Source organism: Cavia porcellus, unplaced genomic scaffold (assembly GCF_034190915.1).
Source record: "Cavia porcellus strain 051 isolate PalLab524CR breed Dunkin Hartley unplaced genomic scaffold, mCavPor4.1 scaffold_7, whole genome shotgun sequence".
NCBI classification, from domain to species: domain Eukaryota; kingdom Metazoa; phylum Chordata; class Mammalia; order Rodentia; family Caviidae; genus Cavia; species Cavia porcellus.
The window spans coordinates 64,658,978-64,685,823 of record NW_026947490.1 but is presented as its reverse complement, the minus strand read 5'-3'; the positions used below and the strand labels follow the sequence as shown (position 1 = coordinate 64,685,823).

The following is a 26,846-nucleotide window of genomic DNA, read 5'->3' as shown; positions in this document are numbered from 1 at the left end:
ATTCCATGTTAGATCTTAGATGACTCGCAAACACATTTTTAAAAAGAGTGCTACCTAAATAAATTAAATAAATCTGGTAATTTGTTTTCCACTGACACACACAAAAAATATGTAACTTTAATTTGAGAACAAAGGGGCCAATGGTTGTAAAACTAGCATTATACTACAGTGGCGGCAAACCTATGGTATGTGTGCAGGCTGTTTGTACTTACTGAAAGTTCTGAAAGATTACCCATTACTGCTACAGTAGTTTCAGGACTATTTCCAGTACGTTTAAATCACTGTATTTTTAAATTGCTATTTACATCTGTAAGATGGCAATTAAAAGGGTCTTAGGTTCATATAACCATTATAAAAATTCCTCCCCTTACTGCACTGCAAAAAGTGATGAAACATTTCAAATAAAGTTTCTAAATATTTAGACAATTTTCTCACAAAAATATTTAAAAACCATGCTGAGTTTGTATCACCTTAGGTTTGCATTAAACCTGGCCAGAAAGAAAGGCTATTTCTTTTATATCTAAACAAGTAATCAGAATCTCTTCTCAAAGAAGTCAACTGTACTTCTTTGTGATTGTCAGTTCTTTTATTTAAAGCTCTCTAAAGGTAATAAATGGTGATAGGGGGCTAGTATTACAACAGCTGTAGATAATCACAGATTTCAGTCTGGGATGACATCAAATACAGAATGCCTTCTACTGCAGTAGTAAGGGTGTATTAAATTCTAATCAAAAAATACATGCTCAGAATACAAAACTTACTTGTGAATTTTGACAAATTAAAAACCTTAACAGGTAAAACATGGCACACTTACGCTATACCTCTAATCTAGCTCTAAAAAGATTTTCTAAAAATACAAGGACATACATTGCCAAAAATATAAGAAACATAAAATCCACATCATCTCATCTTTCCTGCACTAATACACCAAGATGAATACTCAAAAGTGTTACTCATCAAGTATTTGGAGGATAACCACACTTTCTGGTCCTCCTGTGGTCAAGGGAGTAGACAACTAATTCTGGTCTATGACTTATAAGCCAAAGTGACCTACATTGTATCTGTACCATAGCACTTAACTGATAGTACAAGATGAGAAATTTTTCTAACACTCTCTACTTGTTAGCATGTTGGAGATGCTGACTATTATCATCTGGTTTTCTAGCCAACTTATAATAATCCAAAAACTGTGTCATCAGCAAGAGATAAACATGTGGTGTTACACGATAATAGACTTTGAGGCGATTATCATAGTATAACATTGCTAATCTTAAAAAATTGGTATTCTTATGTGGGGTACTGTTATATAAAAAACAAACAAAACCTTATAAAATACACTGTATAGCACTGATTTGAAGGGCAGAAAGCAACTGCTAAGCAGTTAGAAGGATGGTAATCCATATCATTTTGTACAAATTATTTGGTGACAGTTATAAAAATTTGAAAAGCAGATAATGTACTTAATAAACTCGCAGCTCTGAGGAAGGGGGTTAAAAAACTGTTAAAATAGGGCATTGGTTGTTATGTTTCCTATTATAAGAAAGGAAAGACAAGGCAACACAACAGACACCAAAGGGGGTAGCTCTTCAAGCAAAACCCTAGGCGGTTCATGGTAGACATGTTCAGTAAATCGCAGTGAAAAACACTGGCAGACTGGACTGAATGGAAACACAAACCAAACTACCACCAAGAGTTGGGTTAAAAATCTGATTCAAAGGTATGCTTAGGTCTCCAACTTTGCATAGGCAGGAAGCAGACTTATACAGGATTTTGGCTCCCAAAGAGGGTGTATTTTCCAAGCCTACTTCAGATGAAACTAAGGTAGATGTAGAAAAGGAATAATCTCCTATCTATCCACGTCAACACTAGAAGAAAAAAACAGTGGACTGAAAAGCTGGGTGATGATGGGCAAACAAGAATACTCCCCATACCTTCTTTAAGGGCATCCTTGTCTAGTCAGCCTAATGATATGGATCACGGTAGGCACAGCAATGGTTCTTTCAATCTCCCTTAGTCCAAATAGAAGTGTTCACAAGATTATCTTCTCCCAGTTAATCCAATGTACCATACCGAGGGGTGAAGAGTTGTAGATTACATTTTCATTCACAACTCTCCAGATCAAGAGAAAGCATATCCAGACCTGAGATACATAATAATGCACTTGGAAACCCTAACTTCAAGTCTGATGCTGTGATTAACTGAGACTTTTTAACTGGCCTTACTGGGGAGGAGATGAATGTATTTTGTCAGTGGAAGCACGTGAGTCAAATGTGGTTGACCTGAAGGTTAGATTTGTCATCAGTACTGTTTCCCAAATATTTGCTTCTGCCTTCAAGTTCTATGATAGGATTGTATCTCCTGCTCCCCCTATGCCTAGGTGGAGCTATGTTACTTGTTTTGGCTAAATTTTGGCTAAAGCATTTAACAACTGATGTAAACTCACATCCTACAATAAAAGCATATTCAAATAACTACTTAAATACAATTTAAGTTACTTAAATATAATTACAACAGTAATTACCACTGAAGATGTGGTTGTGAGAGCCTGTGATGGTCCTATTAAAATGAGTGGACAACTAAGGAAGTGACCTTGAGCTGGGTCTGAAGTATTAGTGGGAGGTTACTGAACTAAACCACAAGGAAATGTTTTAGCAGACAGGAATACATGGAAATGATCTTGTAACAGAAAGGAACCTGAAAGTTTGGAGGAGCTAAAAAGAGGCTAGATCACATAAAATCTAGTATATAAGCAAACTTGAGAACAATGGGAACAAGTTTCAGCAGGTGTCACACAGTGAGATTTCTGTTTTCAAAAGATCACTGGTTGTCCCACTGGGCAGTTTGTTGTGGTTACGCATGCCTGTAATCCTAGCACTCAGGATCACTGAGAGCTCCAGGTCAACATGGGCTACCATAGTAAGACCCTCTCTCTCTCTCTCTCTCAAAAAAAAAAAAAAAAAAGAATACTGGGGAGGAAGCAACTATGTCTTTAATTTTGGGAGACAGTGATTGGAAACTAGGCAAGAGACAATACTACTAGACTTTGAATTAGGGAAGTAGCAACGATACATTAACATTTGAAATATCTAGGAAATTTCTTAAGATACCATTACACTGGAATCTTTAAGATATTTTAAACACTTGCCAGCCTAACCTAGTTTTCTAGCTTCTCCATTACAATTCATATTAAATAAGACTAAACTTACAGAAAGGATTAACACCAATTTGTTTTGGTTAGCTACGAAAAGAACTAAATTTATATCACAATATCCCCCAACAAGACCTAACAATCCTTTCAGAAGACATGTATTCTGTATTAGGAATGAGTGATCATCTTGCTTTGCTACTTTAGTCATTAAAACCTTCATTATAATACATTATTTCCCAGTTTATCAGGTAGGCCACTTAGCGAAAACTAAAATGTGTACCGTCATCATCATCATCATCATCAAAGTTCTAAGTAGGCAGGCATGGTGGTGCACAGCAGAAATCCCAGTCTCTTGGAGGACAAAGACAGAAGGATTATAAATTCAAGGCCATTCTGGACAATTCGGCAAGACCTTGTTTCAGAAAAGAAACACTGGAGATGAGCTCAGTGGCAGAGCATCCCTCAATATACCCACAACCACTGTGAGAAATTTTTGAAGTCCTATTTATACAAAATCAAAGCAAACAAGTTCAAAAGATGAAATAAATTCAATGGATATTTTAAATTAGTACACAGAAAAAAATACAAGATAAACCAAACAAAGCATATATTTATGAAGTTGATCCTAACTACTTCCTGGTATACAGAACAAAAAGCCCCTACTACTTTAGCAAGTTAATGGAACTGCATTACTAAGAAAACAACCCACAAAAGGGAAAAAATCAAACTTGCAGATCAAAGAGAACATATTTTAATGTTAAAAAAATTTAAATAGAGTAATAGATTTTTGTTTTACATGATTTATATTTACTTCATGGTAAAAACATGATTTTTCATAGTATTTATTTTCAAATATTGGCTTATACAACTTTATATGCATGGTAACATATAAACTATCAAAACAAAAATTAGTATTTCTGCTTCTTACATCAGTAATTTAACTACTTTAGATAACATTATGAGCTACCTAAAGGAAAAGATGAATTACCAGCTCCCTAAAGAAAAAGATGCTTGTTTGTTGATCCTGTGGTTATTTAGCTTCATTTTGAACACATGTTTACAAAGTACTTGATGTGTAGTCAATCTCATAAGTCAATACATTATACAAGTACTTTTAGAACTTCATAAAACACACTTTTGAAAACACAATGAAATTTTCTCAAGCTTAAAATTGTCTTTAGAATTTCTCACATTCTTTTCATAAACCCAATTTTAAATCCTACTTCATTAGCCTCACTCCAAAAATGCAAAAGCAGAAAAACAAGAGGTACCTAATTACTATTTTAGAGCACAAACTTTAATTGAATGCCTAGATTTTCCCAGAACTACTTCCTCATTAATTTCAGAAACATTTGTGCCACAATAATACTAAGGCCTGAAGATACAATAATGCTTCTCTTTTTAACAGGTTTTGTAATCATCTAAGTCATATAAATGCATTTGTTTTCTAAAGTTAAGGAGCTATATGATAGGGATTAAGACTACAGATTTCACAGAAGTTGACAGTAAGTTTGTTGAGTGGACATAAAAAGGGAAAAGTGCTTGAGGTTAAAGGTAGACACATAAGCAAAGGCAAAGGTGAGGAACAACAGTCCTTCTAAGACAACATTAAGTATAGCGAGTAGCTCAGGTCCCTTATGAAAGGGTTCATGTAGCCAGCACTCAAGATGATAGCCAGGAATACTTGCCCCTTGGTACTCAAAAGCGTAGGTCATTTCCCTCCCACACGGTACCATTGTCTATCTGTACAACCAACAGCATAAGGTAGAAGCAACTGCACATCACTCCTAATATCAGATGGCAAAATGAGGCTTTTGCTTTGGATACACTCTTAACTCTCTGCTGAACCACTGCTCCAGGATGTGATGTTCTGAGGGCAGGCAGATCAGCCCACAGAGAGGCCCGTGACATGAGCCTCCAGTCAATGATGTAAGGGAGCCTGAAAGAGCTGTGTCTAAAAGCAGGATTTGCAACCGGAACAACTTTTCTGAACCTGAGCCAGAACAATCCAAGAAAGTTCCTCCTAGATTCTTTCTTGGTCCTCGGAAACTGTTTATATTATATAGATGACGTTTTAAAACTGCTAGCTTTGGGTAGTTATGCAGTGATAATTAACATACCTGTTAGTACTGAGCTGACAACACAACAAAACAAAACACAAAAATGCAGTATCACAATGGTTTGGGGACCAGGTCACAGGCTTTCAGAATAGTCCATTAATTTAGAAGCTGTAACAAGGCCTCATAGTGTTTCACAGGCAGCAGGTGTGAGCAGATTAGTGATGCAGACATTACCAGTAGAAACTAGAAGGCTTATCAACTCCCTTTAGGAAAGGGCAGCAAAGTTTAGTATGACTGTCATTCTCAGTTCTGTGAAAAGTGGAAACTTTACCTAGTAAACTGGATGATTGAACTAAGATTCTTCAACCAGAGTGTAAGTGCTGCTTGTGTTTTTCACTATACATAGTATAAATAAAAGTCAGTCAAAAGCTCTCAAGAGAAGCCAGGACTTGATGGTTTGGAAAAACTGTAGTGTCTATAAATTATAAACAATTTAGACATGCATTATGAGCTAAGATCAGCCAATGCCAGCAAAACATGGTCCAAAAATGAAGCTCAGAAAGTACTACAAAATCTTTTAAAACCTAAGAAAGATGAAAAATGGTGCTGTAGAATACTACTTCATTGGGCAAAAGGCCTGCTAAAGAGACTGATGTGCTTCGCAGATTATCTAAAAACACAACAGGGCTTTGAGAGAAGCTTAAAAGTGCTATCTCAGCAGCAGCTCAGTAGATTGTAAAGGGCTGATCCCAAGAAATTCATGCATATGGCTTAATGAGCAGACCTCAAACAATTCAAGAAGACTCAAAGTTTCTAAAAGAATTATTATTGCAAAAACACTGTTCATTTTATTGAAAAGACAGGAGGAAGTAGAAAATGGAAGAGGAAAGCCGGCCATATGTAGAAACATGTATCTGTAATTCCAGCACTCTGGGAGGATGAGGCAGGAAAACTACAACTTCAAGTTCAGCCTGGGCAATTTAGTGACTCAAGAGACCATGTTTCAAACCAAAAAAGCTGGCAGGGGTTGTAACTCAGTGCAAAGGCCTAGGTTCAATCCCCAGTCTTGAGCAGGGAGAAGGGAGCTCTTCGGAGACCCAAAAATTGACAGGAAGCAAGCTAAGTATTTGGTTACAAACATACTTTACTTTTCACGCAAAAAGGGTAAATCACCAGGCAGAACCAAACGCCCAAACAACAAAGCTAAGAGCCATGGATGACCTAAAACTAGGAATCTGAAACTCAACCAAGAAACTTTTGATACTGCCTGACCTGATTTCAGAATTCCTCTGGAGTAGAAATACCCCTGCGCCTGTCACCTCCCCTTAAATACAAGTGTTCTATCAGTCTTAAGTATGGACCAATATTGCTCATTGGGAGCGAGCCTGACAATACACCTCTCCAGCTTCACTGAACAACAGAAACTGTACACAGGAAAAGCTGAATTAAGGAACTACACCAAAGACACTTCAATTGTACCTGAACTTGATTTAGATGAGACTCTGGGCTCTGAGCTGATAATGTAGTGGTAAGAGATCTGGAAAGATTTTGGAGAAAGGTAAAAACAACCTGAATGTAAGAAAGACTTGAATTTTTAGGGGCCAGAAGCCTCCAATCACTTTCCCCTCCTGGTCCCCAACACTCAGACACCCCTTCCTCCCAGCTCAAATCATTCATGCTGGGTTAGCTGCCATGGTGTGAGGCCAACAGAGAAGCTCATACAGCGGTCGAGAGCTTTAGTCAGCCAACAATCAAGGCTTGCTAACAACCATGTGTATGAACTTGCAAGTGAATTCTCCAGACATGCTCTTTCATCATTCCAATTATACATGCTCAAATAATCCAAAGACCTAATTATAAAATAAATTAGCAAAAAATTTGTATTACCTTAACTGGGAAGTGTCTATCCAGGAAGACAAAAATGAAGTCATCACCAATGCTCACACCTGTCAAAAATCCTTGGCAATGGGGGCTGGGGATTTAGCTCAGTGGCATAAGCACCTGACTTGCAAGCAGGCAGTCGTGAGTTCGATCCCCGGTACCGATAAAAAAGAAAAAGACGAAAAAAAAAAAAAAAAATCCTTGGTAATGTAACAGCTAAAAAACCAAACTGTAGAGATGTGGACTTCTGATGACTCAGATACTACAAATGGCCACACATGGTACAATACCTATAATCCCAGCACTTGGGAAGCTGAGGCAAAAGGATTACTATGAGCTCAAGATGAACCTCGGTTACACAGTGAGTTTGAGGCTAGCTTGAGTGATACAGCAAGATCATCTCAGAAAAGCTAAATAAATAAGTAAATGAAATAAAATATCACAAATGGTGTTCATGTTGATGAAGTGGTATCTCCTACAAATGTTCTGAATGAGAAAGTACAAGTCTCCTTTATATACTAGTTGTATTCCTAAGAAAGTTTATCAATACGCAAAACGGAACTAGGCCCCAGTCACAGATAACACATACACGGCTATTTTATCTCCTGGAGTAGTCTACATGATAGTCAAAAGTCAAACTGGGCATCAGTCCCTTTTGGGGGAGTAGGGTATGTTTTTGCACAATGAATTTATATGGCTCTCTCCTTAATTGCCAACAGCATCTCCTAATCACTTTAATAACCAAAAGTGCCCTTCCAGAATGTCTCTAGGGTGGTAAAATAAATAGTACAGTGCCCCCTGAAAACCACTATAAAGAAAGAAGTTTCAGATAACAACCTTTAAAGGTTCATTTTCTGAGCACTGAAAAAGTATGCAGGATGAAATTCATTATAAAATATTCATAAAAATGCAGCAGAAATGATGGATAATCCTTAGACTTTCAAAGGACCATCCGTTTCCACCCAGGAGAACTACTCTTCCTTCAAACTACCACATCATCTCTAGCTTCACAATGGTCTTAATAGCTGAAAATATTTAGCTAAGAAAGTATCCTAAACCATTTGCTCATTTGAGATTGCCCAGATAAATCCCATCATTTTTCCCTATCCATTCACGAGAATCCAATACTTAAGATCACATTGGCCCACCCTGATCATCAATCTCATCGCATCAGTCTCATCTGAACATCTAGCATCTTCTGATCTGACCCTGCCATCCACTCTTCCTCACATTCTTTTTTTTTTTTTTTTTGAGAAGTCTTGGTGTGTAAAGTTCAGACCAGGCTGTCCTAGAACTTGCAGCAATCCTTCTACCTCAGCCTTCCCTGAGTGCTGGTAATTACAGGGGATGCGCTATCATGCCCAGCAACGTTCTCAATTCTTTTCACTGGGTTGTTCAGAATAAATATCTAAGCATGTAACAATGCACTTAATCGTCTTGCTCCAAGGGAAGCCTGGCACTGTTTCCCACAAACAGTGTTCCCTATATAGCTGTTTCCTTTCCCATACCCCACATATTTACAGGTGCGTTAAGTATTCATCTTCCTTATTTCCCACTGCTAGTTGTACACTATTTTTTCTTGACTGTGCTTTCAAAGACAACACAACATCAGGCATGATGGCACACACCTGTAATACCAGCACTAGGAAGGCTGAGGCAGGAGTATCACTGCAAGTTTAAGACCAGCCTGGCTATGTAGTGCATTCAAGGCTACCAAGAGCTACATAAGGAGACACTGTCTCAAAACACACAAAAAGCAATCTTCTCAAGAAGCTCCTATCTCCCAAGTTGTCCTGCTCAGTTACAGAGTTCACTGTCTTCCCAAATGTCACATCTTCTGGTATTATTTCTTAGTGACAATAGCTATACAGACAATCATTAATACCATGACCTGCAAACCCACACTGGTTTATTAATCTACTCTTCTGCCACCACTCCTGTGGTTGTTCTCTAGGTCTTTCACACCTCTGAAATCTAAGTGTAAGCACTCAATTTTTTACCACCTTCTTGCCTTAACTCACCTAATCACTCACTCCTGCTGTAACAAATGATTCCACTAAGTTTTGCTCTGTTTTCCACTATTCATCCGTTTCTATGTCCTCTTTCTCATCCCTGTTTCTGAATCTACCTCACAAAACACTGCTGATTTCTTCACCCCTCTGCCTTTGTACTTGCTGGGAAAACCTCAACCCTTAACCCATACTACCTGCTTTGTGCTGGAAATCAAGCTGAATGCTTCACTTCCACTCAACTGCTCAAATGAGCTGACCAAACTCAGTTGAAAATGACTCCAAATACTGTGCCCTCCGACAGTTCATCAATCCTACTTCACTCTCTCATTAGATGATTATCTGTGTTCTCCTAGGGGTCGCACATTTTTCTCATATAGCTGCATTCCTTAAAGAGAAAGAAGTGCTCATCTCTCCTTAGCCAATTCCTGCAAAAAACTGATCCAGGACAGGCAGAAAACAGCTATGAGGAACAAAGTCTTTGGAACTGGAGAGGGAACAGGATAATTTTACCCTTTTAAATAGAATTATTTTATTGTACTAGTTCCAGTAACTGTTTAATTGTGTAACATTTTTACCCACCAATTCCACTACCTGGTTTATATCTTTTTCTGTTGATGCTTTTCTCTAGTTATGGGTCGTTATTTTTCTGCTGCTTTGTATGCCTTGTAATTTTGACCAGATGCCAATCATTGGAGTTTTATATTGTACCATCTTTTTCAGTACTCCTTCAAATATTCTTAGTTTTTGCTCTGAGATATCAGTTGCTAGTGTTCCGGGTTTGTCCGGGGAAGTCTAGAACTACTCTGACCGTACTGCTAGGACAATTCTGACGACTTGGCTTGACATCCTGTGTGTCATAGGCCTTTCCATTCTAGTCAGCAGGAACACAACACTTCCAGAACTGCACCATCTCCGTCCTCCCAGCTGCTTTCTCCTCAGACTTGGAGCTTCCCCACAGGCTCAGAGCAACTGAAGGGGGGCCCTTGGGGCTCTCTCTGTGCAGCTCTGGTGTTCTGCCTGGAAGTCACTGTGGCTTCCCCAACTCTGAATTCTCCCTCAACTCAAGGAGCTAACTAACAACAGGCTGTGCTTGGACTCTTTCCTCCCCATGGTGCAATTAGGAAATTCCCAAGGTAATGAACTAGAAGGATTTGTAGCTTAGTTTCATCCCCCCTCCCCTTCTTTTCTTGTGTGTCTGCTTAAACTTTGCAACTAATAGAGACATTTGTTGATCTCACAGCCCTTCTTCAGCTTCTGCACTATTCTCTTCCACTCTCCTTCATAGCAGAGCTATTCCAGAGGTAACCGTAGCTCCTATATACACCAACCCTTTTCATTTTCTCTATTTCTCAGCTACCCAACCCTTACTCCAAAACAGGCCAATGGCACACATCTAATAAAATCAATCACTTTCCTGTATTCCTCTTTTCAGCAGACACAACTAACACCCTTCTTCCCTGGGACATTCACATTCCTCACTTTCTTGCTACCTCTCAGTCTCCCTACCTCGAACAGTTCCACCTTCACCTGGCATCAAGGCAATTTTAAATAAAAGTCTACCATCCAGTGCTGCTGGTGCTACCTTCAAAATCTATCTCAAAGTCAGCCCTTTTTCTTCATTCCTGTTACAATCACCCTTCGTGAAGTCCTATTAACTCTTATCTAACAGGATCCATTCCCTATCTGATAGAATGATCTTGAGAAAAGTCAGACCATGTCTTTCTACTTGCTGAAACTAACAGTTGACTTCGTTTCAAACCAATCCAGACTCCTTATGGCAGTTACAATACTACACTGATCGGACCCTCCGAGTGACTGCGGGTTCCCGTAACACAATAAGCAGCCTGCTCACTCTGCTCTAGTCATACTGGCCACCTCTGTTCCTACCTCAGGTTCTTAGCCTGGAATGTCTTTCATCCACATCATCCCAGCCTTGCTCGTTTTTCCTAGTAAACCTCAAATCAAATGTTCCTAGACCACCCACGCAAGGAAAACCACCATCCCCCTAGTTGAAATTATTTCTTGTTCTGCTGCCATTACAAGCTCATGTTATCCTTTTACTTTAATACAACTCTTTTTTCTATGAAAATTCAGCATTCGATTAAACACTACATGTCAGGCACTATTTCAAGGCACAGAAAACGTATCAGTAAACAAAACAGATGAAAATTTCTACCCCCACCCAGCACACAGTCTAGAATGTAAGGTCATGAAACAGCCTCCTGTTTGTTCACTGTTGTATCCACAGAGCTTAGAATAGTATCCAGCTCATAGCAATTAAGCAACAAATACTTGCTACAAAAGTGAATAAAAATAAGACTTACCTGTATTTTCTCAGTTTGCACAATAAGCCTCCCACTCCAATCTCTCCACTTGGCTATTACCTTAAATCCTGGATAGCCTGGCTTTAGAACTTGTGCATTCTGAGACTCAAATGGAACCAATTACTGCATCTACACACCTTGGCTACCTTTACTTCTTTGTATGTTATGCTTATACAAAATGCAAATGAAGTCACCAGTTCAAAATTTCATGACTATTAGACAAACATTAGAAAACACTTTGGAAACAGACACATACATTGGGAACACAGTTCATTAGGGTAGCTCACTTCATCTTACAGCCAAGAACACCTCTGTGAAAGCATACAAGTTCTCCTATGCGGCTCAGAGGCTGGACTAGGACTTACTCCAGTACTCCCACAGTTTTGCTTTTCTCAAGTCGTAATTACCTAAAGTGAAGACAGTGTTTTACAACTATATTATACAGCTCTGTAAGGAGGGAGTGCACATTTAACACTTTTCTGATAGGCAATCTTAAGGGGTGATACGAATGTTAACTCACTTTTCAGCACCAATAAAGGAGCCCTTGTAAAACCTCAACTTGTCTTTGCTAACAGTAGAATCATCTATGCATCACTTTTACATCCTCAGTACTGCCTTAAAGGTACCTTAAAGGTAGATCAGAAAACTCTTGAAGAGACAAAAGTTCATTTTGTAAAAGGCACGTTTTGTCAAGGAGATACAGCTGAACTTGGGACTCTATATTACCAAATAACTCATCCCAATGAAGATTAGAACAGTAAATCATCCACAAGACCTTGGGTACCCATGCTCCTTGAGTCACTATAAGATCAGATCCTATTTATTCAGTCAGTACCTTCTAATAGTAAGGTATATTCAATCAAAATGATTTACTTTAATAATCTTCCAAAATTCAGCAAGTAGTCATAATGTATATTAAAAGCTGAATCAAACTTTAAAAGATAACCCTTTATTCCATTTTACAAAGAACTGATTCCATAAAAACTACAATGTAGACAGTGTCTCATATTTATTAAGGTCAGCAAGTTTGCTTTTCTTCTGCCTGCAACAATGCACAGTGGATGAACCTGCTGGGTGTTCATGTTTACAAGACTTTAACAGCTCAAAGTCACTGTAATTAAGATATTCCTACAAGTAACCCACTGAGTGCAATTCTATCAAGTTGTTTAAATCATGGAATCCTTTTCTAATTTCCTCATAATTTGATTATTCTTACCATAAAGTTATTATATAAACAAGTCACATTTTAATGGTCCAAGAGTATAACTGTTGGGCAGTTAAGTTCACCACTTTTACTATAAGTAAACACAGTAGAATGGAATATAAAACTAAAACCTGTCCCATTTTAAATAAAATATTAGGAGTGATTGGTGCAATATTTAACCCCGCCCAGAGTCAGTGAGCCTTCAAGCACAACCTTCTCCCTTTGTTTACTCCATGTTTAGATATACTGTTTAAGTCCTTCAAAAGAAAATGTAACAGTAAAAAATCCTGATGATGTCGCACCCAGGATACACATTCAGATATATAAAGTCCATCAGTTTTTACTGTATTATACATAAGTGAAATACAAAGTAATCCAAAAATTTAAGCATCAAACTATATAATACAAAAGTTAACAATATTTAGGTGTTCAAGCATTTAAGTTTCCAAGAGATCTATTTTATACAGTTCAGTCCTTCGTTCCTTTCTAGGTTGCCTATATCCTTTAAAAATTCAATTATTTTCCATCAATAAACTCTTTGACAATGCCATACTGAGACAAAACCAGTGCAGGACAGCACCTTATATGTAAACTGTCCTGGTCTATTACCAGTACTTTGAGGAACTGATACCAAGTATGAATCTTTTACCTAGAAAAATACATTACAAAACTTGACATGCAAGTTGTGGAAATTCACCACTTCCATAATTATTTCCACATAATTCTCAGAAGCTATCTGAATCTTGTACTAAAAAGTATCTTGAACAGGGTAGAAAACTGAAATCGTATTTTATTACTGCTACTCAACACTTTGATTGTATCTGGACAATTTGTTATCTAATACAAAATCCCCAAGTAACTCTCAATTATTTTCTAATGCAAACTCCAGTTTACTTAATTTTGCCTCCACTATAATTGAGATTTCATATATATATCTTCATTTTCAGTGGACTGAAGAAACCAGGATATTTTTACAGCTCCAATTAGAACGGTTAAAAACCATAATTTAAGAGATGAAAAAGAAAAAAAAGGACTTTGTTTCTTTCAAAAAATAAGAAATGAAACTTTCAAGATTAGATCAGTTTAAACTTATTTTTATGAAAGTGAAAAATTAGTTTGGAGGGCAGGGTCTCATTGTAGTTCAGGGTGGCCTTGAATTCACTACATAGCTCAGATTGGCCTCAAATTCAAATGGCAAGCCTCCTGTCTCAGCCTCCTCAAAGATGGGATTCCACACTGGGCTTTTTTTTTTTTTTTAAACTGAAGTACTTTGGGCTTCCTACCTTTGTATACTGGGCCAGCAGTGAAGGAGAGAAAAGGCAGGACTTTGAAACTATTTCGTCTAGTTAGAACCCTATAATTAAGTTGCTTGGGGTTAATGGTAGCCAGACCACACTTCTAACAGTTTCAAACTAATGTCAGTGTACTATCATCACCTACTTCTTAAATACACCGAACATCCTATTTAAACTATTACAGGTTACAGGTCAGGTCTTCACTCCTTGTAAAAAGGTCTACACAACCCAGTGCAAAATTAAACTATGGTAGCACAGAAACAAGTGCCTCCAACTTGCTAAATATATTAAACCAACTTTTAAAGATCTATCCTAAAGTGATGTTGCCACAAGAGAATAACATTAAATTCTGATATTCAAAAAGCCAATTTTAAAAACTTGATTTCTTTAGTAATGTACCAATCCTTCAATTAAATGTGAAGCTTTATCACTAAATTTAAGATTGTAAAAATATAATTATAATCAAGTTCAAAATGCAAATATAAAATTTTATAATAGGACATATGCCTCCTCCCTTAAACATTTTCTTAATGTCCAAAGGGACTTGTCTCATAAATTTGATAGTTTCTGATTTTTAAAAAATCTGTAATTCACTAAAACCAAAACTTTCAACTATTATCTTTTAAGTTGCAATTTACTACATTCTATAAATTCCAGCAATCTCTAACATTAATGACCCACTCAATCATCCAACTGATTATAACCTAGGTATTTTCTAATCTTACAATAAAAAATATAAATTCTAAAATTCACATTTTCCACCTCCAAATTGGGATAGGGGATGAGGGCATCTATTTAAGGTGGCTTCTTAAAAATTAAGAAGCATGGCTAACTAGGCCAATGTGTTCAGCTTCTTTTCAAGCTTGTTAAATCTGGGTACATTAACAGTGTCTTCACAGTGTTAAAGACTTACTGATTTTTTTTTTTTTTTTTTTTTTTTTTTTGGTCACACGGCGCACAGAGGTTCGAACTCACTACCTTGCGCTTGCCAGGCAGGTGTTCATGCCACTGAGCTAAATCCGCAGCCCAAGACTTAAGATCTTTATCCAGTTTACTACAGACACAAAATTTAATAATCATTAGGTAGATTTCTCTTTGTAATTCTGCAGATGTATTTTGGTCATGAAATGTTTTCTAAATAAGATGGTGCATTAGAATTATTGTCACCTAAATCTGTTTCCATTCTTCATAACCACAGTAAGACAAAGCTAGGCAGTCCATTCAGGTTGTGGGTTACTGGGGATCCAAGATGAGACTTAACCAAGTTTTTTTTAACTCAAGTACAGAATGCTTGAACAAATTATTAAAAAGCTGTTTTAAGGTTAGCTCAATTGTCTGTTTAGTATTCAACACTGCAATATCCTTCTGTCAATAATTACACTTGTATGACCCAGTACCAATGGTGTGAACCACAGGACTGTACAAGCAGCATGTTTACCAAGCACTTTGCATTCTATTAAGCTCGGTGTCTATTCATCAGGTGTATGCTTCACTGAGTATGCAGAGTTTTGGTTGGTTGCAAAGTGAAAAATTTAAGTAGATGACAGAAAAATAGTCGGGGGGGGGGGTTCTTGTTCATCAAAAAAGGGACCCGCATACTCTGATCTAATGACTGTCATGCACTACAAATGTCAAAATTACTTCAGTGAACTGAAACTACCTGTAAAATTTAACATGCATTTAACAGATACATTAGTTGAACTCAGCTTTTATTTCAAGTTGTAGCTCTTGGGGCGTCCAAAGTACTTAGAGAAGCAAGACAACTAAATTTCTGAAGTGTTCTGTAGTGCTGTCTTTAATCAAAGATTTCCCCTTCTTTGGCGGCAAAACTGCTACAAATGAATTTTCAGAATTTTCAGGGACAAATAACACCCAAACTTGAAAAGTAGGATTCATAAAGTTTATAAAGAGAAACAAAAATAAAACCCAAAGACAACATTCTGCAATGACAAGTACTTTAATTTTAAAAAACAAGTCACTTAATGATAAACAAATGGCACCATTCTACTCTAATCAGATACAAGTGAAGAGATGCTGTTCTCATAAGCGATGTGCTGAAAGTCAGTTTTACACTCAACAGTCTCTACCACACGCAGTTTATCTGTCAAGTCAGACTGGACTACTCTCAAACATTCGACTGTCACAACTCTTTTACTTAAAAGGTGAAAAAACCCAAACAGTTTACAAAGTTTTATTAAAAAAATTACAGAGCAGTTTCTACATTAAAAAACAATCCTTACAGCACCAATGCAAGTATTACAGTACAATTTTCCACCACGAATTGTAGTGCACCAGTCCGCGCGAAGCCTTGACTCCTTCAACTGTCAACACACCGCACGCCCCTGCTTAAAAGGCTGAACCTGAAAACCAAGGCATGCGAGTCCTTAGGGTCCGAAGTCATCAGGTCACCCTGCCCCGCAGGAACGGGGACAGAAGAGGTCCGCCACTCCGGGGTCCGGGCCCCAGCGGCCGGCGGCGCTCCGGGGATGCGGACGCGGGCACCCCACCCACCCACCCGCCCGCGGGCCGTCCGCACCGGCTCTGGACCAGTGCACCCCACCCGGGCTGCAGACGTCCGGGGCAGGACCTCCTTCCCTAGCATAGCCGGCCACACCGCTCGCACTTCCTCCGCCCAGCGCTGAGACCAGAAGTTACTCTGCAAGTAAACGCAGGCTGGGCCGGAGCCGCGGGCTCCGAACCCGCAACGTGCGCTCGAGCCCCCGAGGGCGCCGCGCAAAACTACGGCTCGTGCGCCCGGGCCCGCGGGAGCAGACGCGGGGCGCCCCCGCACCCCGCCGAGGCTCCACGTGGGGCCGCGCGGCGCCCCGTTTCCGGCCCGCGGCGGAGTGAACGCCCGGCCCGTGCGCCAGCGGCCGCGCTCCCGGCGCCGGCGACCGCGGTGGCCCTGGAGCGCCACCCAGCGGCGCGCGGCGCGGCCTGCAGCGGGTCCACGCGGCGCCCGGCCCGCCGCACCCCGCCGCCGCCCAGCCCGTCCCCGCTCCGGATGCACCAGGCCCAGCCCAAGCTCGAACACCACAAAATGGCTGCCGGCGGCGCGGTCACGTGACCCCTTTGTGCTTTTCGAGCCGCCGAACTCCGCGGGGCCCGCGCACCAGCGGCCGGGGTCGACCGGGGGCCTCCAAGAGCCCCCCCCCGGGCCGCGGCGGCCGGAGACCGAGGCCGGGGGAGGCGGAGGGAAGGCCCGGCCGGCGACCGGAGTCGGCGGCGAGGAGAAGATGGCGGCCATTTTGTGTGGGTCGCCGCTCGGCCGCCGCCGCGGGCAGCGGAGGGAGCGGGCCGGGCGGCGGGCCGGACAGGGGAGTTAACACGTACCGACTCCTCTTCCTTCTCCATCCCGGTGGGCATCTGCGGCACGGCCCGGTTTATCGAGGCGTACTCGTGCAGGTCGGGCAGATCCTCACAGCGGAAAACCGGCAGCGGCTTCGAGGCGTCTAGCGCCCGCGCCCGAAACGACAGTTTACTCATCTCAGGCGCAGCAGATACCTCTCCGCTCTGGGGAAACGGCCCCGGCCAGCGGGATCATGGAGAACCGGGGGTTCGGTCCCCACTCGCCTGCCGCTGCCGGGGACTGGAGGGGCGGAGCACAGAACCCGCCGTCCGGGCACTACGACCAGCCGGGAGGGTGGGAGGCTGTGCCGCTCCGCGCCTCGCTCGCTCGCTCTCTTCAATACGCCATGGCCAACATGGCGGACATTAAAACTCCACTGTGCGCTCTTCAGCCAACCCCAGCCATTCCCCACACTGCATCGCGCAGCGGCGCGGGCACGCGGGGGGGGAGCGCGGGCTCGAGGCCGGCGCCGGCACGGAGCGCGCGTCCCGCCAACCCCCGGCGCCCGCCGCCTCGCGCCCCGCGCCGCCCGCCCGTCGCCCCCGCCCCTGCCCTCCGCCCCCGCCCCCACCCCCGCGAGCCGGGCGCTCGGACGCCGGGAGCCGCGCGCGGGGCCGCCCGTGCCCCGCGCTCCCGCGCACTTTCTCACGCTCGCTCCGGGCCGGCGCCGTTTTCTGACGCGCTAAGGTGCGGGGCCAACTCTCCGCAGCTCGGCGGCTCTTCTGGAGGCAGCGCGGTGCAGAGCAGGCGCCGAGGCGCCGTGAGCTCGGGGGGCGCCGCGGCTGGCGGGGGCGCTCGGGGGCGCAGCGACCCCAACCCCGCCACGGGCCGAGCGGAGGCGCGTTGCGGGAGACTTTAAAATAAAACTGCACGCGAACACTTATTCGTAAAAACAAAAACTGTGAAATAAAAAATAAAAAACTCAAACGAAATGAGCGACAAAATGCTACTCTGGGTAAACCTGGACCAGGCCTTATTTTTATGTCAAATGAAACTTGGGGTCTAATAGGCTCTGCTTCACTGGTCAGTTTCCCACCTATTGGGCGCAATCCAAATACAGTATTTATAATCTATTCAGTTACAAGGGTTTTTTCCCCCTCAAGGCTGTATTTTATCTACTCACTTACTCCTTTATTGTAAGTGAAGCAAAAGGAATAATTACCATTACACCGTGACGTTTGGGGGAAACATTTAAAGCTCAGTCTTGGAAATCCTAGAGCTGTCCCTGAGGTCTACTTGGCGATTTTCTGTTGTACTGCCCGAGAACGCTGCTTTGACAGCCCTGAGTTCGCACTGACTCTTAGCCTTTGCTTGAAAAACTTTATGCAACTGTATCACATAAAATCCCATAGAGCTCCCACCAGACCGAAAAAGAAAAATAAAAGCTGAATTAGAAGAGATTTGGATGGATGTGGGACATGCTATCAGATGGTTTATATTGTACATGAAAATGAGTATTCATCTTGTTTAGTGGAATATTTTACAAATTGAAAAGATTTCTGGGGTGGGTTTAATAAGCTTGACAGCAAAATCTTAACTGTTCAGATAGTATTTTTGTAAGTCTGCTTTTCTCCCTGGAGGCTCTTAAATAACGATTCTTAAGTATGGGATTTGCTATGAACTGTTATTAGCTTAGGGCATGTAGGCAAAGAGCTTTCTAGGCTATTCTCTATGTACCATTAATCTTTACCTTCATTTCTATTGGAACATACTCTGGAAAATTCTAGCACATTTTGCTATACTCTAGCAGGTGAAGAGAAGAGCTTGGATTTTGGTTCTCCAAAATTATCCTAAAACGCCAATATTGATAGCTGAGCTCTGCAAGACAGACAGATTTGCATACCTTTCCTACACACAAACCATACATTTATGCATTCTGTGAGCAAAGCTTTCCTGAGCCCCCCATTGCCTTCTACGTATGCTGCTGATTATTTGGCACCCACAAGGCTCCTATTATAGGAGCTCACACACGGACTAGGACCTGCCAATTCCAAATGTCACACAGTGCGATAGTATAATGATAACCCAGGCTACTGGTAATAGGCAGGCATGCACCAGACCCAGGGCAGTGGCTCCAATAAAGTATTCAGGGAAACCTTTTTAGAGAATGAGATACCTCAGTGAATTACGTAGGGTAAGTATGGGTTAACTTTGCAAAACATGCAGGGACGAAAGGTACCTAGCAGATGCAAAGCCAGGCATGAAAATCCACGTCACATTTTGGGAACTTGGAGTCCACTGTGGAGTATGACACCTATTTAGCCAGGTTTAACAGTTCTAAAAACACTGGCTGTCACAGTCCTCTCTAGCCTACAATATTAGATTCCTGAAAATCCTTGTAGTAGAATGAGGAACTTCAGGCAATGTAGGAACAAATAAGAGTTTTTAAAAAGTGAGCCAAAAAAAAAAGAATTTTTAAAAAACCTTACAACAGCCTACAGATCACTGTCCCCATATATTACAAGTCATTAATAATGAGTATTGCACAAATAAATGCTTTGTCTCCAGAAATTCTAAAATCACCCCATATAACAAATCCAGAGATATGCTTATAAATTCAGCATGACTTTCTGCAGATTTATGCCTGCCCAAAAATATCTTTTTCCTCATTAGCTCTATAGTCAGCTCCACGATGCCCTGAATTTTCAACTGGCAGTTTCCTCTGGATTCTCAAGAACCCAAAGGCCAAAGTCCCAAGCCCCTACTACCATTCAGTTTCAGTCTCTTCAAGGTAAGGGACAGGAGTACATCAAATAAAATTCAGATTTAATTTTCCTTTGCTTCCTTATTGTAAACCAAAGATTGAACTTTGCTTTCTATTCCTAACTTCTAAAGATTCCTCACAAAAAAATGATTTGAAATTCTCAGGTTTGCAAAAAATGTATAAAATAGATAATACTGAATTTTGCCTCAAAGGGGAAGGGGTTTGGATTACTTAAAATAGCTTCAGTTCACATCACAAATTAACTTGGCAATAACATACTATCATTGTAGGGGATACAAACAGAATCCAGGTAAGATGGGTAGCCAGTTTAATGTTGTGGTTTAAATCTAAACTATCTCCCAAAACTCTCAAGTGTTCAGAGCTTTAGAGAAGTGAGCAGGGCTGGGGATATACCTCAGCAGTACAAGTGCCTGCTTGGCAAGTGCAAGTTCATGAGTTCAATCCCCAGCACCAAGAGAGAGAGAGAGAGAGAGAGAGAGAGAGAGAGAGAGGGAGAGAGAGGTGACTGGATGGCTCATGATGGCTCTAATGTCTCCAGTGGGTTAATCCCACTAATAAGATCATTATTGGGAGGCAGTAGAATCAGGAAGTGCGGCCTAGGTGACAGTGGACCATGACAGCGTGACCTTTGGATACTATAATGGATTCCCGGCCTTTCCTGTCTGGCTTCTACTCTCTCTGCTTTGCTACAGTGAGATGGACTCATTTCCTCTACCGCTCCATCTGCCATGATGTTTCTGCCCCACCACAGGCCTAAGAGCAACGTTGCCAGCTAACCATGGAGTGAGCCCTCTGAAACCATGAGGGAAAATAAAACCTTTATCCCCTGAGTTGACTGTGTGTCAGGTATTTCATCAGATCAAGAGAAAACTGATTCCCACACCACCAAGACAAGGCACTGTACGGAAATACAGCGCCGTGGAGGTTCAGCAAAGAGGGCAGTCAGTTCCACCTGGGTTGGTCAGGCAGTGTGGAGAAGTGGGCATGAGATGTGGTTCTGAAAGATGATGGAGATTCCAGCCAAGAGCAAGCATAAAGTGGCAGAAGAAAAGGTGTCCATGGAGGTGACAGGCAGACAGACACGAAAAGAGAGCAGCTGCCAGACAGGAATGGGGAGGGCTGTTTAGCTAGAGTTTACTGGGGACGCCAACAACAAGCCAGCTATGAACCAAACTAGTGAGATCCGAGTGGATGCAGAAGGAGCAGAGAGCAAGGAGCCGGATGTTACCCACCACAGTAGGGTGCTAACCCACCACCTCCTGCCCCTGTCCGCCTTCCCAAAGCCACACATTTCCTCCAGTTGCTCTTTCTCTGCCCCTTCTAAAAGCTACATTCTCTTTGGGTCAGGTAGTCAAGGCCTCCTATAAATCTGCCTCTGTCCAACACCGTTTTTCATTCTGCTTGGATGAGCTCCTTATTCTAGCTGCTAAGTCTCATCAGAAATCTGCATTCTTTCCCTTTTATTCATTCTGTCTTCGCTAACCAGTTCCAGGTTGCATCCATTCTATTTACTGAAATCCTACAGTAGAAATGTTTTGAAGAGTAAATAAAACAATCTGTGAGAAGTACTTACAATAGTCCCCGATTCACAAAGAACAGTCAATAGATACAAACTATTACTCTTAGCCTTCAAAATCCAACTCAAATGTCTCCTCTGTGACACACTGACTACTTAATCTCTCTGGGCTCTAACTTCCTAATCTCAAATATGAGTGAGCAGTTAGATGAACTCAAAAGAATTCTCGTTTGTTTTTGAGACAGGGTCTTGCTATAGTTCAGGCTGTCCTCGAACTCACCATGTAGCCCAGGCTCGTGGGGCTCCTCAAACTCATGGGGATATTCTTGCTTTGGCCTCCCCAGTGCTGGGATTACAGTTATGTACCACTATGCTAAGCAAAATAATTCTTAAACCTACACAAATGTTTCTCATCTCTGAAGTTCAGTTACACTTTTAATCAGTAAGCATAATATCTGTAGAACACTTAACTGCTTGCCAGGTGACACAGAAGTACTTGGCATTATCTGATTTTTCTTCCAGACAGCCCTATGGGTTTAGAGGGGTCATGTGACCTGCCTATGGTCACAAAGAGAGGCAAGACCAAAGGTAAAAATCTTTGCTACTTGATTCCAGGAGAGCCTCGGAAATGGGCTAAAGTCAAGTGGATAGAGAAGATTAAAGGGAGAAAGGAGAGAGATTTCAAGAGGCTTAGCAAAACAAAACAAAACAAAAAACCTCAACAAAACAAAAATGAGAAGAGATCGGGAGAGACAGATCAAGAGGTAGTCATCTGGGTCAAGTTTTGTGTTGTGTTTCAAGTGAGAGATGTAGATACCTTTGTATTAAGGAATTCTGCAAATGGATTGGCTTTCTCTGAGGCGGGGAGCAGGCAGCATTAGAATCGATAATAATGCAGGGTTCAATTCTATTTAACAAGACAAAATTAAAAATCATAATGCTGGTTTTGGTAACAGATTCCAGATTCTTCATTCCTTTAAGCGTTCAACAAATATCTTCAGAGCAAGGAAAAGTAAGAAACCGTAGTAAGACATGAGACCTATAACCTCACGAGTGAGACGCTGTATTTATATTTAACCGAGAAAACATGAAATTAGTATCATTAAAATCTGTGAAGCCATAATGATCTCAACACTAAAAAGGGATAGTCCTGCCAGGCATGGTGGCACACGCTTGTAATCCCAGCACTTGGGAGGTTGAGGCAGGAGGACTGCTGTGAGTTCAAGGCCATCCTAGGCTACAAAATGAGTTTAAGGCCAACCTGAACCACATAACAAGAACCTGTCTCAAAAAGACAGCAAAAAGTCCTCTAATCAAAAATGTTGTGCAGAGTACTCCTACTAATACATATTTCACTCGAAGTAATCATTTTTCTTAACATTCTGCTTTTCATAATAAGCTATATAAAGAAATGACAGTAATTCTTCCAACACGACATTTAAGAAAATACAAACCAGAAGCCCCTTATGATACTTTTTTTTGCTCTAAAAAATGTTGGAACACTATAACATTATTCCAATGTTGGAATAAAACACTACAATTTGAGTCCAATATATTTAATAGGGTGTTACAGGGATTGTGTCTGCACTACTGATTTCTCTACAGTAATTTATACATGGAATTCTATACATAAAATGTAGGAACTATGTTTAACATAAAAACAATCATTCAGAATATATGAAGAAACAGTCTATCTCCAATTTAAGAGAATAGTGGACAAATTATCAATCCTAACAAACACAGTAGGATGGACTCAGAACTGTTCCAGTTTCTCTCCAATATGAGCTTTAAAAGAACATTAAAAAAAAAAAAAGATAAACAGAACTATCCAAGAATGAACTACAAGTTTTAAAAATCCACAAAATGGTTTCAGCAAAACTGAGATTAAAAGAAAAAGATAACACACGGTACGTCTCATTTTGTAATATAAATCTTAGTTACAGAAAATCTACTTTAAGCACAGCAAAATTTTGTCAAAATTTTGAACCTCAGATGCCCCCAAAGGATGCCTGAGTTTGAGCATTTTTGAGATCTGCTTCCTTTAATTCCTAAAAATCACCTGATCATTTTCTTTTTTGCAGGCAAGCAGTTGCAAACTCTATGACAATATTTCAGCGGGGACACTACCACTGGGAGAAATGACGCACAAATGCAAAACCATCTGGAACTTGAATTTGGACAGTGACAACTTCGGATTTAATAGAGGAACTATCCAGCAGTAGTTTCCCGCATATTATACATCCCGACGGTAAGTTTTCCAGGAGAATAAAAGTTCATCTTAGAAAAACAAGGAAAATGTAAGGATTAAACCATATTTTAAAACTATTTGGTTGTATTTAATCTAGCTAGAATTATGTTAATTACTGTTAACCCATGAAGCCCACTGATTGGCACTTACTGACAAGGCTACTGTTTTTAAAGCCGAGGTGCTAGTGCTGTCTTCCAAGGGGCAGAAGGATAAAAAATGTGAGAGAGACAGAGAGACAGACGGAGAGACAGACAGAGAGCGAGAGACCCAATAACAACCTGTCAGTATCTTACCAACCTAAATAGACAGACTTACTACTTGAACTTTCACCCTACTAATTACCATATACACAAACAATATGGTCTAAAAGGCTGAAGAACGAAATTTAAAAGAACAAGAGGAAAAGCCGTGAATAAAATGGGAACTTACATTGGGAGGTTTAAGTCTGACTGATTTGTGGGTGGCTGGCAAAGGAAGACAGACGGGCAGGAGGGCACTGGAGAGAAGGGGACAGTAATGAAGGGCCACTGCTTCTCTGACCTGAGGAAGGAAATTATTTCTAGTGTCTTCTAACACTCGGTTCCCAAAGTTATCTTTCTGATCATCAAGTAAGTTAATGTTAGTGAATTAAGTGTTTCTTTTCATCAGCACTTTGAGGAGCACGGTGCCAACTGCTCAGTTAATAAACACTCGGAATCCAGTTCCTCCTTCTTGCCAGAGAAGGGAAGAGAAAGTGATGATTTCAGACCTGGGGAGTGAAATTACAGGTGTGACACATGAGTCAGGGAATGAGAGGAGAAGGGCATGGAGAAGGGAGCCTTGGGGAAGACCAAGAGCCAGCGAGGCCGGAGGCAGCCAAGTGAGGCGGGCAGTGCCAGGACATCAATGAGGAAGGAGACAAGAATCCAAGGTTGCGAGGTCACTGGAGGTCACAAGCAAGCCAGACTGCTGCAGGACGCTTCCAGCAGGGAGGCTGGGGTGAGCAGAGGGAGAACTGCCACCATCGCCCGCTGTGTGGTACCTAGCCCTGTTAATTATCATTTTCCCAGCAGCCCAAAGCCAGCTACAATTCTGAAGTGACTCCCAGTACCCTCCTATAATAATTTTTAGGTCCTTGCTCAGAGGAGTAAGACCACCATGACACTAAAAATCAGCAGCAATGGCTCCTCAGGAGCGCTTCCCACAGCAGGAGAGAATACAGTCCTCTAAGTCACCAAAAGATAGAAGAAACAAAACCAGTCATCTGAATTCCAAGGCTCCGGCGCAGGCATGGCAAAGTCCACCTGCCTGGACTACACAGATTACTGACAACATGTAAGCCACGCGAGATCTTAAGATTTCTTCTGAATTAAGTTTCCCAAACATGAGGTTCATTGGCCAAATTCCAAGACAATACTGTGGTAGGCATATGTTTGGATTTAATAATATATTTTGTTTTTAACTGATGTATTCATAAGTTAACATTTTTGTGCGTCTGCAATTCTGCCAGTCTTTTCTGGTTCTGCTGGCTCATTTTTGCTTTTCCATTTGCCTGTTTTATATGCTAGGCGAATACCAGATACCCTATTTTGTGACCTTTACTTCTCAATATGATTTGGGAATGTTCCTATCTCATTAAATACTTTTCTAAGAATATTTTTGACTAGGTATTTAGTGCATACTGATTGTTCTTTATTATAAAGAAAACATATGATCCTACTAGAATGTTTAAAATTTAAAACTCATTTTAAATTTCACAGTTTATGGCACAAAACAAATGTAGCTTTCTCCAAACAGTAATGATGCCAAGTCTGCACCAGTAAAGTTGACCATTTTATCACCCATCTCACTACCTGCCAAATACTTGGATCTTACATAGTAGGATTGTTCCTAGCTATTTGTTTGTCATTTTCCAAAAGTAAATTCCATAAAACACTAATTCCAAATATTCTCAGATGACAATTCCATGGAGAGAGTCACACGAAACACACAGAGCAGGAGGGTGCAGACAGAGAGGCAGAGTGTCTGCCTCCCAGGCACACGCACAGTGTCAGGTTCACTCCCAAAACTGTAAAAATTAATAAATACGCACGTAATAGGTTAGGGAAATGCGGTGCTTTACATCCTCCTCTTTAAAAGAGGGGCAGGCTCATGATGGACAGGCTTGGGGAAACCTATTTACTGACATTTAGTGCTGTAATTTTTAAATTCAGCTGAGCATGGACCCCCTTTTTATCCATCATTACCTTTCATTCTCAGTTTGGGAAACCTAGTCAAAAGAATTCAAGGAAGTAACATTCTTTGCTAGTCAACCCTTAATAACTTAAGTCTGACATGAAAACTTTAAAAAAGCTTAAATTTCTCTTAAAAGTATAATCTTTTGACCATTGAGATTTTTTTTAATTTTTTTTTTTTTTTTTTTTTTTTTGTCAGTACAGGGGATTGAACTCACGACTACCTGCTTGCAAGGCAGGTGCTTATGCCGCTGAGCTAAATCCCCAGCCCCAACCATTAAGGTTTTTATCCTGCTTTTAAAAAATGTAAACTAAGATACTTAAATATAAAACTGGACAGAATCTTGACGGACAATATTTGGTATTTCATGCCACCATAGTTCAGTCCAAAAATTTCTGTACAGAAAAGAACATGCTAAGCTCTGATCCAGATATTCTTATTCTGATTTAAGTTCTGAGAATTGCAGTTTCCCCATCCATAAAACAAGAATCACAGCAAAATTCATCAGCTGGGCTACTACGGGGGCTCAATGATGTAATTCATGCAGAGAGCACAACATGGACCTGACACACAGCTAGTGCCACTTTTCAAGCACATCTGTACTCTGTTCCCTTGAATGATCATTTTACTTTTCTAATTTGTTTTTCTTGTGCTGAGGGTGGAATCAGGGCCTCACTGATGCTAGGCAAATGCTCCGCCTCCTACCCACCATCCCAGCCCCGAGCTTTGACTCCTTTTATGTGCAGGATAAAATAGTTTGTAAAGGCTTCGAAACCACTAAGGAAGCCAGGCGTGTAATCCTAGCACTCAAGAGGCTGAGGCAGGAAGATGGTCACCTGAATTCAAGGCTGCCTGTAGAGTGAATTCAAG

At 41.0% G+C, this 26,846-nt stretch overlaps 1 protein-coding gene across 4 annotated transcripts in view; it reads right to left on the bottom strand.

Annotated features, from left to right (window-relative positions):
• The window catches only part of Epc1 (enhancer of polycomb homolog 1), an 81,286-nt gene that overhangs the window by 40,003 nt on the left and 14,437 nt on the right, over positions 1-26,846 (bottom strand). Inside the window, exon 1 of one of the 4 annotated variants that reach the window (XM_063253734.1) lies at positions 17,258-17,647. The exons of 2 other annotated variants lie outside the window; for them this stretch is intronic. In XM_063253734.1, the coding sequence (XP_063109804.1) occupies positions 17,258-17,410 (153 nt within the window). In that variant the 5' untranslated portion in view covers positions 17,411-17,647. Of the gene's footprint in view, positions 1-17,257; positions 17,648-26,846 lie in introns of those variants that run through there. One more of the 4 variants, XM_063253735.1, reaches the window with a different exon arrangement.